Here is a 15,587-nt window from a genome sequence, read left to right as displayed (position 1 = left end):
AGTGAAAGTTCCTCTTTCTTGTCGGAAATTCCGAATGTTTTTTCTCGCAGGCCTTTGGGACCACCGCAGTGAGAAGATGCGTAGTGTAGTTTTATCTTTGTTTTTAAGAAATGTACACACTGCTTCATCCAGCTGGAAATTCTCTTGGTGTTGAAATAAGAAAATAGAAAAAAAAACAAAAACAAAAAAACACACAGATATAAATAAATAGAAATAAAAAAGAGAAAAGTCATATGAGTTCCTTGTGCATCCTGTAAAAATAGATATTTTGGATATCTATATATACTTTTATATACCATAGTAAACTATATTCACAATTCAAAAATATAAAAAGAGTTCACCTTGAAGGCTTTGTCCCCGGTTTTTGTATAACGTTTCATTAAATGGATTAAGTAGCACACATACAGTATGCAGCATGTAAAAGACAGAATCAGTTAATACAATTCAGCAGAAGAGCTTTGGAAAATTGAACCTTGATCCATATTTGTGGACTTAAGTGACAGATCAATTTAGTCTGGTTACACTTTGAGTTCTACAAGCTCTAGACTTCATTTTGTAGAAATGATGGGCATTTTTCATTATGCTCTCCATCAGTGTAATTAACACTGATGAGCACTGAGATGGTTCCCGCTTCTTTATGCTTGTTTGCGCAAAATACAAAGTGCTCCTCTTCCGAGAGGATGAACTGATGAAATGCAAATGTAATACCTCTCGAAACATGGCGAAAAATGAAAACATGACCCTCACTTTCAACTTTTACCGTCCCGTAAACTTTCAGGCAATTACACAGCTTCCCGCATTTGTAAGAGGGTGAAGCAGCTACAAAATAAACCTCTGCAGCCCCCTGCAAGGCAGGGGGTTCCCTTGACAGTTGCAGAGACTTGCAACAGAGCAGTCTGCCTACTGCTCCTGCTAGTGACTCCAATAAAATTACTTTTTTTTTTTTTTTTAATTGGACAGATCAAAGTATAGAGAGCTAGAAAGAAAGGGAATGAACTGTGGAAAATGTCCTGGGCCGTGAGACATTGCTCTCGTGTGTTTGACATCTTGGGATAGAGGTTGTGATGTGGGACTTTGTTTACAGTTACATAAAATGATATGCTCTTGTATATATTTTCAGCCACAGGCCTGCAAGAGCCACATCGTGTACATATTTACAGAAGAGGCCTTTTTTGAAGGTTTTGGACCCCACCGTGTATAATATAAGACCTGTGCCTCCCGGACTACTTCAATACAGGGAAGATTTGGATGTCGAATTTATCATTTGGTGAGGCTGTGAAGAGCGCGAATCGACTTTTCAATGCAGTCGTTGCCTTCTCACCTCTGGAAAAATACATCAAGATTTTATTTGAACAGCTGGACCATGGTATACACAAAGTAAAAGACTGAATTATATAACTGCGATAGGCCTATGTTACGGGTGGAAGTTGCTGTACTGCATATTTACTAAACAAAACACCAGCTCCTATTTTTTTTCCCTTTGAGTGACACAATTTCTCCATGAAATCCATTTAAATCCTCCAGTGAAATTAACATTTAACCAAGGATCACACTGTTGAGCTACATACTATACTGTTTACACAGAATACAGTATATAGTGAAGTATAGTTTTCCTGTGAGATTTAAGATTCTATAGATTAGACCTGATTCTATTTCTGTTCTGCTGTATTTCTTTGGAAGATGATTGCATGTTTGCAGATATTAATTAAATAAGCTCGGATCCGAGGACTAACAGTGAATTTTGCCCAAGTCTGGCTTTTCATTTTGAGTAGCAGCTATTGTTCAGTAATCCTCTGGATTAAACGCCCAACTCCCATCAGGTTTGGTGAATTCTCAAAAAGGAATGATTCTGCCCCCTAATCACATGGTATAAACATACTTTTTGTAGCATAATTAAGACCTGGCAACTTCACTCTCAGTTGTGTCTTCCCATTAAACAGACCTGTATAATTTAACATAGAAATACTAGATTCATGCAATAATCATCAACCTTCCTTCCAAAAACAAAGGGATCAAATGTCTGGAATATTGCACTAAATGCACAAAAGCTGCTCCTTCTCTTCATTCATATTCATGAGGTGGTGGACAATTTGAATCAGTCTCCCAAGACTCAAAGACTAATTCAAATCCTCTGACAGACTGAAAGAGGACCATTGTTGAGATGTACTGTATATTGTTCATTTTTCAGAAAATCAGCATAACAATTTCAATGTTCATTGTAAAATATGCTCTGAACTGGATCTTTTAACTTCTTTGTAATTTGAGTTTCGTTAGCCATCAATCATTCATGCTGAATGAAAAGTGAGTCAGCAGAGATCTAATTTCTATTTCCTTTCATGGTGTTTTAAAATGAGACATTTGGCGGTTTTTTTTAAAAGTTGCCTCGCACCTTTCATCACGCATTCACACCTAGAGGGACTGATATTCAGGTGCAGGAGGCACCTGTAGTTTCAGCTTGGTCTCAGTGACCATTGATCATTTCACCTCAACATCATGAAGTGACATATGACATATAACTGAGTAAATGAGGAATGACCTCCACTTGTGAGGACACATAAAACACTTCGCTAATTTTACTAGCAATGTTATGGGCATGGCTTCCACCACTTCGGTCCAGACTGAAATATCTCAACAACAATTGGGTGGGACTGCCATGAAATTTTGTACAGACATTCATGGTGTGCAGAGGGGTGAATCACGCTGACTTTAGCCACCAGCAGGACCACCAGCGGGTCAAAATTTTCACTTATCCAGTGATGCAACAAGTCCTCCGACCTAAGTGACCACATAGGTCGTTTGTCCCTTTCCTCTGATTTGGATAGTGCTTAAATGATGCCTGACAAGGTGATCATCATGTAATTCGCTTAAAGAAAAAGGGAGCCTGAGTGGCCACCTGATGGAAGACCCATTTATTTATTTCTAGATCACTGCAATCGAACGAAATTAGTTTTACAAAGAATTTCTGAAGATTATTTATTTATTTATTTATTTATTCACAATAGCTATGAGTCAATGTGGCAAGTTACGTCTGGTGATAAATTGATGTATAATTATTCATACCCTTCAGCAGATTACGCATGATCCATTGCTCATTTAAAATGATGGATTGGCAACTTATATCTTTCTTCCCTATTTCTCCATCCTCCGAGACATCCATCAGGCAACTATTCTTTCTCCTGACAGGCTGAAACTGTGATCTTTCATGGTGATCAAAACTCTCACCAACCGTTAGATCCCCCAGTCCCCCATAAATGACCAGAGAAGGATCGGTAAATCACTGTGCAGGAGTCATAACTTTTGCCGTTTCCTTTATAAGGACTTCTGAACCAGTCTCGGCTGATGCATTTATATGCATTTTATGTCGGGGAGCTCTGTCTCTTGAGAGACGTGGACATCAACAGTAGCATACACTTACGAAAAGGCCAGGAGGTTTTTGTTTTTGTAATAGACACAGACAAAACTTCAAAAAGAACGTGAAAGAGGATAAACAGTTACATGATTGTGAAAATACTGCAAAAACTTCAAGGATAAATCTTGTTTGTTACAATTCCAGTGTAATATTCACAGATTGGGCCATCATTGCCGAAGTTAATTACATCATTGTACTGACCAAGTTAATTGGTGAAGTTAAATGGGGCGAGGAACACAAGCAATAAAACCATCAGACAAGTTTTAAACAACCCCCCCCAGTGAGCTAAACTTATTTGGAAAAGAAAATAGAGATGAATAGTTAAATTACGACCCAAACTGACTGCTGCAACCATCCACCACAGCTCATCGACCCTCTTCAGGGTTCAACCGTAATTACTGTGTTTGGGTATACACAGAGGTTTCCTATGTGATGAGGGACTATTACACACATTTGAGGAGTGCTCTCTTTAAATAATCTGGATAAACTGTTGACTTGTTTACAACCTGCCTGACGGTTTGAGGGCTCATGATTCTTGCCCAGTCGGACATTGCTGCATATGTGTCACAGTGGTCCTAAATATCAGCGATATATTTTGCTGAGTACAATGTTATCATAACAGAAAAAAATGGTCACCAAAACTATGGAAATAAAACCCGTGTTGTAATGAAAATACATTATCTTTGAAGCAAGGCATCGAAAATCTTCAAAAACAATAGCTTCCTTAGCCCCGGACAGCTGCTGGAAATTCAGAAAGAGTAATGAGCTCTAAGTTTCAAATCTTACTTCCTCATCTCTTAAACTCAGCCTTCATTTTGTTTGTGGTGGCTGTGGAGTGCACGTTTAAGGAACACCATGCCTACTTTCATGCTTCTCACTCAGACGCATCATTTGTCATCTACATGACACTTCATTTTTCACTCCTGATTTATGTAAATTTTCAGCACTGACACGAAAAAGGTAGTCCATTTACCTTCAGCACGGTATTTCCCAGCTCCAGGCCCACCAGGACAGTCCTGTCCACCAACTCTGCTATCCTAGGGTCAGCCACCTTCAGGGAGTCCTGGATCAGGTCAGTGACATCCACCTGCCAGTCGGGCCCCAGCATGGTGATTACCTGATCGGTTCCCTCTGTGGAGGTGGTGTGGAACTGGGTCAGCACCTTGACCAGGGCGCGCTGGTACTGCAGCGTGCAGCCTCGACTCACCCGGCGCTCGTCATCTTCGTCATCTGCATCGCTGTCTCTGGTGCTCCTTGGGCAGAGACAAAAGGGGGAAATATAAATGAAGTAGAGACTGAAATGCATTAAACATTCATCAACCTGGTGTCAAGGATACAGCGAATGCATTAGCGGTGCTATCCTAAAGCACTCGTGAACGTTGTGGGTACCAATTTTAGGCAGGTGTGGAGTTGCAAAAAGGCAACAGAGGTGAAGAACTTGAGAAGTTAAACTCAGTACCTAAGATTTGGCCAAGTGTGTATGGAACTGGCCGAGAAAAAAAGCTGAAACCCACTGATAAAAACGTTAAGAACTACAGAACATCACCAATCATAACTTGTCAGTTCTTTAAACTGAGCAGCTGCTGCTAAATTATGCTCAACGCTGTGGCATGATTGTACGTCTAAATTTGTGCTTTCTGTTCTTAAGGGTCCTTACTCATTTTATCATAACACTGATGAGAAACTTGGCACCACTCCACACAAATCCATCACATTATCGGTTCTGATGTAGAGGCGATGAGGAAAATGTCCTCCACGCCAGCAGAGAAGGAGATAAGCACCAAAAAGCCGAGTTTTGGACTGGTGCCCTTCTTATTTCACAGGAGCCCTGGGCAGCAGGGTTAAACATGCCAGGTGCATCCCCCACCAAGCGGCAATCTGCTCTACAGCAATATGTATGAGTTACCCGGCTCCCCTCAGCAGGCTTGACAGTCTGCCAGTTTCTCCTTAAAAAGCACCCCTCTACTTAATCTTTGCTTTGACCAAACTATCTGAACAACTTGAGATTCAGGAAAGGCAGTGTTTCTGTCAGCCACCGACAAAGTCCACCCATTGATTCAAGGAACCGGTCCGATTATTAGGCTTAGCACTTCCGTCTCTTGAGCTCTCACAAACGCTTACATTGCACTCTCTCAACAGCTAAATGCATTGTTGTGTGTACCTTTCCACCCGTCCCACCTAATGGGTTTGATTATTAATTCATCTTAGCGCGCTACCTCTGCTCACCTCATCATTCCCACCAATACTTCAGCACTCTGCTTTGCCTATAACTTTGTACTGTCAGGTTATAGGATGTTTAGACATAAAAGGGCCTTCCATAAGGCTCTCACGGGTCATTGGAGGAACCTGTATGTAGCTGTTCATTCAAGCAACTACGACTTCACCTCATGAGCCTCTATCGCACTGATTAAGCTCGGGTCATGGACTTTTCACTTCAGTGTCTATGGTTGGTTGCATTTGTGACTTTGAAAAGAATAAAAAATGTAAAGCACTTTCACAGTCACTGTGTGATTTTCTAACAATGTGGCAAAGCCATTATGAATTCAATATAATGGAAATTACCGACTTGACACAGAAATCTTACGGCGATGGAGAGGAACAGCGATTTAAAGAAGATACCCTGTTGCTGCAAGTAGAAAACAACATGGTTTTACTGCAGCAATTTAGCCATTTGTTGGTTACAACAATCTTGCATATGGATTCTATGTCACATATTAATTCACACATTGGGAGGTTTATGAAGAAAATTATTAGAATTCTGCACAGTAGCACATGTAGACTACCACAGAGATTCTCAAAGTTTCTGTTTATGTTGATTTACAAGCCTCTAAAAGGTGCATATCTTAACAAGCACGGTATTTAATTACGTTTTTTTAATTCAGACAGTGGCTTTAGAAAAACCGTTAGAAAAACTGTCCACACATTTTAGTTTGAATCATCACGGTGGAGACTGGACCATTTGCTACATTTTCATTCATGGGAAGTCAAAATAAACAACTAGAAAAAAATGAGAAAAGAGAAAAAAAAAGAAAAAGAAAATTAATCACAAAATCAGGCCCACGGGAGCAAATCTGAAAAAGTACTCTTAAATTAAACAGGGCTGAAAATACTAACAAACAAAATGAGCAGCCGTTAGCAGTAGCACTCAACAACAACAAGGTTGGGGTATTCCTGTGTGGAATTTGGATATTTTCTCCATCTGTGAGTTTTTTTTTTTTTCTGGGCTCTCTGGTTTTTTCCCACACTCCAAAATTTGGGGAACTGGTGTGAATGTGAGTTTAAATGGCTGTCTAGTATCACAATGTGTGCGAGCCCTATAACCAATTGACAACCTGCCAAGGATGTACCCCACGTGACCTGAGATAGGATCCAGGCCCTGAGCAACCCTGTACAGGGCAAGCAGGTATATAGATATTGGCTATGTGGATACTTTTCAGATTAATTAAAGAAACTTTGTGCAGTCGCAGACAAACATTATTGCTTGTAAGGACTCAATCACAGTTTCTTCTTACATGAGCTACAAGCATCTGAAAGTTGTGTATCTGAATGGTTTGTTTCCAATTAATGTTAAAATTCAGATGATGGCTTTAGAAGCAACATTAGGAAACTGTCAACGGGAAGTCAAAAGAAATAACTAGCAGAAAATGAATTTAAAGAAAAAAAAAATCATCATTCATCACAAACTCGGGATCAGGGAAACACATCTGAAAAATACCCTTAACTTAAATACCCTGTAACAGCTTTAGAATGTCCTCCTTGGCTCCGGAGGAGCTTTGTAAAATATGAGAGTATAACCCCTGATGACGTCAACGGGGTCATCTCAGGTTGGACTATGAGACTTTAAATCTGTGACAGAAAGTCTGCGTTAGGGACCAGAGATGTGGAGTTGGAAAGATGTGGTTGCTGTTTAGCAGGTAGGGCGGGTCTAACAAAAGGACGCTCCTTGGTGAGAAATCCAGTGTTTTTGGAGCTTTATGCATATTAGTGATTTATTAGGGATATTAGGGAAAAGTCATGATATGTTGGCCTTTGCTGCACCAACTTTTTAGTTTTCAATCTGTCTCTTGCTGTCCACCAACTTTTCAGAAGTTAAAAACTAAATCGCTGTAGTGTCTCTTAAAATTATAATAACCTTAAATCAGTAAATCTAAACAAAAGCAACGGCCTGTTTGGAATCTGAAACTTAAAGCTGATGTCAGTAATGATGCACTTTTCTTCCAGTTCACATTAAATCTCTGGCACCGGATGTCATCTGGACTATCTTCTGTGTGTCGCTGTGTGTTGGAGACTGACAGCGTAGCTTCAGGATGTGTAGTTTGATGTTGTCCTTAGAGGGTAAGCGAGTTAACTCCACAGCAGACGCTGAGACTGCACACTCAGTTAGTCATTCAGTTAAAAGTAGAGAAAAACCCAGTGAGACAATTAGACTCTCTCTGTCTTTGTCACGGAGTTTCAAAACTCTTGGCTCAGGTCAGTGAAAGTTTACCTTCCTGGGCCCATACCTGAAAATAAGGTTGATATATTTTCTCTCCCAGAAGAATATTGTCCGTTCTTATTAGAGTCTCCGATACAACCAAACAAGCTGAAGCTTCAGTGCACACGAGCTGCCTGCCCGATTGCCCTCTCTTTCCTTTTTTAGAGCGTGTTACTGGGTAATTCAGCCAGTGAGCAATACTGCTGCACTGTAGCAAAGGCCCACTGCAGGCCAAGAGGCTTTCCTGGGCATGGAGGTTCAGAATGTGTCACTTTGCAGAAGTGAAGGAGTGTAGGGGAGAAAGACTGCATCAGAGGGGAAAATAAAAGAGTTAAGGAGGCGTGGGGAAGGAGGGCCGGAGGTCGGAGGTGATGTAAAGGAGAGTCAGAGCGCTCGTGAGAGGATGAAAATGAGCAAGAGGGAGTGAGTAATGGGAGGATTGGGAGGAGTAAGTGAAAAGCCAATAATTCAGTATAATAATCAGAAAATAAAGCAGCTTTAGCAGATTCTGATGCAGGTAATCGTCATGACTTGGAGTTACTGTATCATGTGTTTCAGATAATTATTCAGCTACGTCCTATTATAGTTTTTATTTTCCATCTTAGTTTGAGGTATTATTTACAGTGCTTTGTTAGGTCTTTGAAAACATCATCGTATTCATTACCGAAGAACTTTATAATTACTGTATACAAACAAGACCAATGTTGGGACAAATAGAGCCTGCTATCTCATGCCAGTTTTATTGTTGGTGCTGGCATTCCTCAAAATGAGGTCCTAAATCCTGTTGCTGTCTGTTTAATCTCTCCCTGCCTGGCATCTTGGCACAATAAAGTTTGCCAGTCTTGCAGGCAGTTGTTGGCAATGGCCTTTGTTTTGTTAATGGCACGTGTCCAGGCTGCTATTTTGCAAGTCACAAAGAAGTCCTAATTCCTAAACCTTGGGTTCGAGTCTTTAACAAGCCAAAATGTGATCAATTTTCAGGCCAAGTATGTGATATTAAAATTATTTTATTTCATTTTATCATGAGTAAGGTAAAAAAAAAAAGAAATGTATGTTTGAAATGTGTGTTTTCACAAGTGAAATGTAACAAGTAACGTGAACTATTATACTTCACATGTGAAATGTCCCAATGTGTGTTTTTCGGGGGTAGTTTAGCTTTTTTCAGGTGGGAGTCGGTAGAAAGCTGACAAGAAGTGAGGGTAGAGAGATGAGGGATGGCATTCAACGTACAGTAAGTCCCCAGCCAAACTCAAACTGGGGAATTTGTGATTACATGGTACAACATCTTAAAACCCTAAGCTACCATTACATGTGAAATATTTGTTCCCGATAAAACCTGACGAAATGTCCAAAATGTGCCCGTATGTGAAATTCCAGGAATAAACTGTCGAGCTCAACTTTTAAGTCGCCGCGGACGAGAAGCGCTAGAGGTGCTCAGAATCTCGGAAACATCTACATTTCTACGGCAACTGAGCAAACTCGGTCTAGTGACGAGGACCGTGTGATGCAGTCCGGAACAAGCAGGTAAGAGGACCTTGAGTGGGGGTGGTTTTGTCAACAAAAGGAAACTGACGTTTTCACATGTGATGTCTTACATTTAACGTGTGAAATGTCTGAAAACCACACGTGCCCGTATGTGCCTCTATCTATAATGTGATACACATGGGATTTTTTTGTAATAGGTTTGTTACTTTTCCAGCCTTAATACATGGTGTTTTATGAATTATCCATGCTGTTTTATAGAGCCTCAGCACTGACAACAAGTACAGCTACCCTTGAAATGAGATGCAGGCTGTTTTCAAAACAAAACAAATGCTACTGAATCAATCAATTAAGAAGTGCATAAGTACATAAGCGGGAACTGCTTTTGTTTTTACTTCTTTGCATTTCCTGTGAAATTAAATGTCTCTTCAAAAAGAGGGTATCAGCGCAAGCTGCACGCTACTAATGACTACAGCCCATACCTCCGAATTATATGGTATTTACACAAAGGCCACACATTAAATTGATTTTGACTTTTTGTTGTAAAAATACAGCATATTCCATGATTAAATAGTACCAAATCCTTGCCAGCCTGCTGTGATGCAGCTGCAGGTACAGCTGTGGATCAGGCAACAGAAAACCAAAACATACTGCATCGCAAACGCCAAAAGATGTGTCCAAAATCAACTCCAGAAATATCACTGAAAAAACACAAAGACTCACGTCGGAAGGCCATACTAGTCAGTATCAGCAGCTTCAATAGTCTGCATGTGGCACCATCGGGAATTACGAGAGCCATCTTTGTCTACAGTTTCCTGATGCTCCCAAGGAGGGAAAAGTATAGAAAGCTACATGCTCTCAGTAAATCCAATCGGCAGTAAGCAAGACAGAAATGCTTCACCTGCAGTGAAATGAATTCCTCTGGCCTGGCTGTGTTGGATCATAGCAACCTAAAATAGCTCACAAGAGGTATTTGATTACTGTTTTCATGAAAGCAGTACGATATATGCATAGAAAATTGGCTTGGAAGAATCTAAGAGATACGTAGTTTAGAAAACACAAACTTTAAGTTTAGGGAACGGTTGAACAACAACATAATGTTGTTATATGAGAATCATACCATATTAGACCGCTGGCAAACCTTGGGGCCTCGTAAACACTGGACAAACAGCAAACACCATTCAAAATAATGAGGTCTGAAAATATCACAAATCTGATATGTGATTCCTCATCTGTAGGGTTCTGCTTTGATTGGCTGGGCCTACGAAAAACAAGTGAATGGCGCTAAAGAAGTGATTTAAGACTCATATTGCCTGTCAAAATAATATGGAATTTTTAGCCCATTAAGGCTCATTTAGGATCTTTGAAAAATGAGGCTGTGCAAGATGTTTTCCAAGCACTCTAGGTCATTTAAAAAAAACGTCATTCTTCAAGCAACTCCTTAAACATGCCATTTGTATTCAAGCTCGGTGGAATGGGGATTTGGTCTCTGATGATGTTCTCCAGCCGCAACGACAGCAGCCACATGCATGAGTGTTAATGCTCCCATTAAACATTTCATAAACCAGTGGCTCTCAAACTGGGGAGTGGGCCCCCCCCTGGGGGATCTTAGAGCTACTGCAGGGGGGGGGGGCTGGATGACCAGGGGGAAAATACAGAGAGAAACTAACAGAATGATTAATGGAGGGAAAATTAAAAAAGTTTGCTGATGCTATCGTGCTGACCTTTATTTGACTAAAATTCAACTCGGATCCTTGTTTATTAGTTGCTTCCCCTATCATGGTTAATGACTGATAAAAAAAATGTGCGGGATGCGGCTTGAACATTATCGGCTTCTGAAGGGGGGCGTGCCGGAAAAAGTTTGAGAACCACTGTCCTAAATGAAGGGGTTGTGGGCCTGTTTGTTACTGCTCCATGCATGAAAAGAAATGCAGGAATATTTTAATGAGCCTTGGTTCCTTAACCTCAGGCGACATTTTTCATCAGGGTCCTGGCGCAAAAAACCTTAATCTCCCACTGGTGCCGTTTTTTTCCCACATATAAAGGTGTTATTTTTTTCAAGGCTTGTAGCCAACACCTCATTCGTTTCTTTATTGCCTGCTGGATTCCTTCTATTGACAAAAGCTTCTATAATATTGACATGACAACCACACAATTGGCCTTGATTCCTTATAATGGCAAGAATATAAATAGAATAGAAGAATAAGAGCAGATAACCATATCACAGTATGACAGTCACAGTTTTTCGGGAATACATGGCTGCACTACTGCATATCCAAATGAAACAAAAATACTGACAGTTACATGGAAAACATGACTGCACAACTGCATTAGCCGTTTAGAAGCCTCCTGAAAGTACAGCTACAATAACTGAATAATAATAATAACAATCATTTTGAATCCCACTTAACACCCAAAATTACTTGCTTCTTAATCCAAAAATGTCATTACAAATCTGAAAGTACAGCCAATACTCACTCTGAAAAGCTTTCTGTGTACTTACTCAACGTAAAAATAAACCCGGCATCTTGGACTTGTACAAAATGGGTTGGTATGACACATACATTACAACCTCGTAGATGAATTAGCACTTCATTTTGCAGGGTACATTTCTGCTATGTGCCTGAGCCAGGGCATCTAATTGGAGCAAAACAAGCAACTGCACATAAAATCCTGGAAAACAGAGAGGAGGTTGGGCAGCATTTTGGTCTTTAATGTTTAAGACTGTGGCGTTCCATGCACTTTTGATAATGATTCCTCCGGTAATCATGTAAAAATAAGACATCCACAATATATTCTACCGTAGTGAATGCATTCTGGCTTTGTTCCTTCAGACGAGAAAACAAAAGAGAGTGAAGGGGTTTGTTTCCATGACCTTGGCTCTTTTTTTTGTAGTTCATGTGTCGTGATCTCATGGTGCTCATTGTTCTATTGATTGGTTGAGAAATGTGTTGTTATGTCTACTACCTGTGAGACATGCCGTCATTCATATCAGTTCTGGGAATGCTGCAACATTACACTGAAATCTGACATGGCAAGACACACCAGAAGTCAGACGATCAGACAGGTTGTAAACAAGCCAACGGTTTAGCCAGATTATTTAAACCACTTTATTGCAACGTAAAAACCAAAAGTGAACGCTATAATCCATCATTGTAGTGGAAAACCGTGTGCACAACGGTAAGAACGGAAGGTCAGAGTTGAAGCCAGATGTTGGTCTGTGTATTGCAAGGTACAGATTGGATAAAAATTTTAGGGTCCGCCTTTGTTATTTTCTTCTAAACAAGTTTGGCTAGTTTGGGGTTTGTTAACAACCTGTCTGATCATCTGGCTGCTCATGTTTCTCGCCCTCTCTGACTTCTTTAGCGACGTTGCCGTGTTCCCAAATCTCAGTAGTTACCTTGGCGAGCACAGTGCAACTATTCCAGATGGGAATGATGGCCAAAGCCATGAAAATAAGACCCAGGTTGCATGAAACTGTAATTTCACTCTAACACTAAACCAGTGGTGACTGTGTCAAAATTCACAGAAGCCTCACCTTCGGTCGGGCAGAATGGGAACCCTCCAGCCTTTGATGAAGCTGAGATTGTTATCAGAAAGTTCCACCTGCAGGGGAAGTTTAGGCACCCAGACCGTCAGCTCCAGGGGTGCGCTCAGGTGCTCGTAGCTGAAGATAACCCTGGCATTCATGGAGCCCCGCGTCTCCTTCCCATTGACGAACACGTAGTCGCAATTCATGGACACCTAGGACAGATCAGGGTCAGAAGTCAGAAACCATCTATATGGTAATGGTCAAGTCGGTGGCAGAGGATGTAAGTGACGTGATGATATACAGAGCAGTATGGATGCAGCTGTCAGTGCCACAATTCATCGCGGGGCATTTCAAGGTTGATACTTTCAGCAGAGCAAATATACAGCTGGGAATAAGATATTTTAGGGATTTTAATGTAATGTGAAAGTTCAGGGCACATTAACCATCTCTGCCAATACTTTCATTTTGCCTTTAAGCATTGGTTCACCCAAAGGTGGTTCCACTGCAGGTTTGAGAATTGTGGCAGAAACCTCAGAGACAGATATCCTGAAAACTACACCAAAACCAAAACCATCTGCACTGACTACATAGCACTTTGGGTTAATGAGAAGATGTTGTGTATTCTGTTTGTAATTTGGGCGAAACCACTCTTAAAAAGAAGCCGTATGTCAATATTTAGCACACTGTCGACCAGCGCTTCTCAGCTGTGTGCCACTGAGGCTGCGGAGTCTGAAGGTTTTCACTCCATCACAACACTGCAGCAGCTGATTTTACTGGCCTTAACCAGATACGTGGAACGAATCAGTGAAAATCAGCTGCCGCTATGTTTGGTCAGAATGAAAACTTGCAGACTCTCCGGCCTTGAAGGCACAGTGCTGAGAACCACTGCTGTAAACAATACTTACTGGCCGTGGGCTATCTGGCTCTAATCTAATTTGCATCTTTTGCAGTCAAATTAGTACTTCTGAGTAATTGTGTGTTAAGCATTGTAATGATGAAATTAAGCATTCATATCATGTCCAAAACTCACCACCTCTCTTGCCCATTTTCAGTATAATGATCTATGAACAATTTTATGAACACATAATATGCAAACAAAAGCTTTTAGGCAAAGATACAATTCATATGATACCAGGGCTTACAGTAGTGTGACATTTCAAATGAACTTTAGTTCTTAATACCTACATGGCACATTAATAAACAGGATGAGTATGAATTCAATATATGGACATTTCTAAATTTAAGTCTTAGCAAATGCCATATTTAACTTAAAACCATTCTTTAGCTTTCTCATCTAGTCAAAAATCTCCAGCTCAATTTTAATTATCATAAATACTTGTCCCCCTCTAACACTAAATTATTAACTGCAATGGATCTGGAGGGCTTTGCTTTTGGGCTCCCATTGAAGATTTATCTAGTGGTGGGAGGTAGCTGGCATTGTAATCAGAGGATCTAATCTCCTACAAATGGAGGTCGGGCTGGCCAGTCTTCTCAGGGCTGGGGATTCATCATAACTGAGAGGAGGTTGGTAATATAATTCCCCCTCCATGCAGACAGGCCAGAATGGGGGGGGGGGGTGGAAGGACTTTTTAAGATGACAGTCTTTCCCTCTAGTTTAGTTAATGCAATATTGCAGGGGTTTGACCTTATGGGCTACCACAGTATCCAGCCTCTGTGTGTTATTGTTCTGTCTGCTGATGTGCAGTCCTATCTGTATGAACCAAGTTACAAGAGGAGTAACTCAACACAATGACCCCAGCCATCTTGATTAATCACAGCCTGGCCTGCTGTATGTAGAGTCGAGAATGTCTGTCTGACATGCACTCCCTTCTAACCTAAAGAGACACACACATGTACATACACACAAACTGAGAACGTGCCCTAGCTGCAGCACTGCCTCGGCTCCTGCGGCTATTGCTGCTGATAAACTTGGCTGGCTAATTGCAAGTCAAAAGCTGTTAGCAACTCTGGGTATCAGTGGACCTGTGGGGGCATGGTGAGGAGGGCCTTCACACACTGAGCCGCCACATGCCATCACACTGCTGCTAATGCGCTGTGGCATCTTCCATGGTGCCAGCAGATTGCCTGGGTGGAGACAGATCATCAGGACAAGTGCAAGTGCTGCCTTCATTTTATCGTGTACTGGTCACATGATGCAGAGTGAAAGATTGGCTGGGTTAATTAAGGTGAAGATACCTAAGGGCCTTTCACACACTTATTCCATAACATTAACTGAATTAATTTCCCAAACGTTTCTAGTAAAGGCAGCAGCTTCTGTCCTTCAAGCGAGTGTTTAAATGCATTAATGACACTTTATCATAATTTGGCCATTCACACAGCACCACAAATTTAGAATTCGAACAGTCTTCTGCTCATCCACATTTGATCACATAAGTCAGTGTTGAACTTGAGCCATAATTCTATTTCATCTTGAGCAGTCAAACTGCTAAAATAGATTCACTGCCATTACATCATCGGCCTATTATTTACACATGACCTTTTAAAGGAGTACTTCAGCAATTAAGTATTTAACTTCCACAAAGTTGGGGGATTTGCAAGAGACAGAGACAAAAAAAACCCCCCAAAAAAACAAATGGTCAAAATTAGAGACCGATATATCCTGGCTTTTGGTCATTCACATGTGTTGAGCTCCAAAAATCACTGCATCCTACACTTCCCATGATTCAATA

At 40.8% G+C, this 15,587-nt stretch overlaps 1 protein-coding gene across 3 annotated transcripts in view; it reads right to left on the bottom strand.

Moving 5' to 3' along the window:
* tmem132e (transmembrane protein 132E) overlaps positions 1 to 15,587 on the bottom strand; it is a 352,924-nt gene that overhangs the window by 17,092 nt on the left and 320,245 nt on the right. For all 3 annotated transcript variants that reach the window (XM_040151520.1, XM_040151519.1, XM_040151518.1), the window contains 2 exons: positions 12,904 to 13,109; positions 4,383 to 4,662 (listed from right to left, as the gene is read on the bottom strand). In XM_040151520.1, the coding sequence (XP_040007454.1) occupies positions 4,383 to 4,662; positions 12,904 to 13,109 (486 nt within the window). The remainder of the gene's footprint in view (positions 1 to 4,382; positions 4,663 to 12,903; positions 13,110 to 15,587) is intronic.

The sequence above is a fragment of the Xiphias gladius genome, chromosome 17 (genome assembly GCF_016859285.1).
Source record: "Xiphias gladius isolate SHS-SW01 ecotype Sanya breed wild chromosome 17, ASM1685928v1, whole genome shotgun sequence".
In the NCBI taxonomy this organism is placed as follows: Eukaryota; Metazoa; Chordata; class Actinopteri; order Istiophoriformes; family Xiphiidae; genus Xiphias; species Xiphias gladius.
The sequence above is the reverse complement of the archived record's forward strand: the minus strand, read 5'-3'. Positions and strand labels throughout refer to the sequence as shown.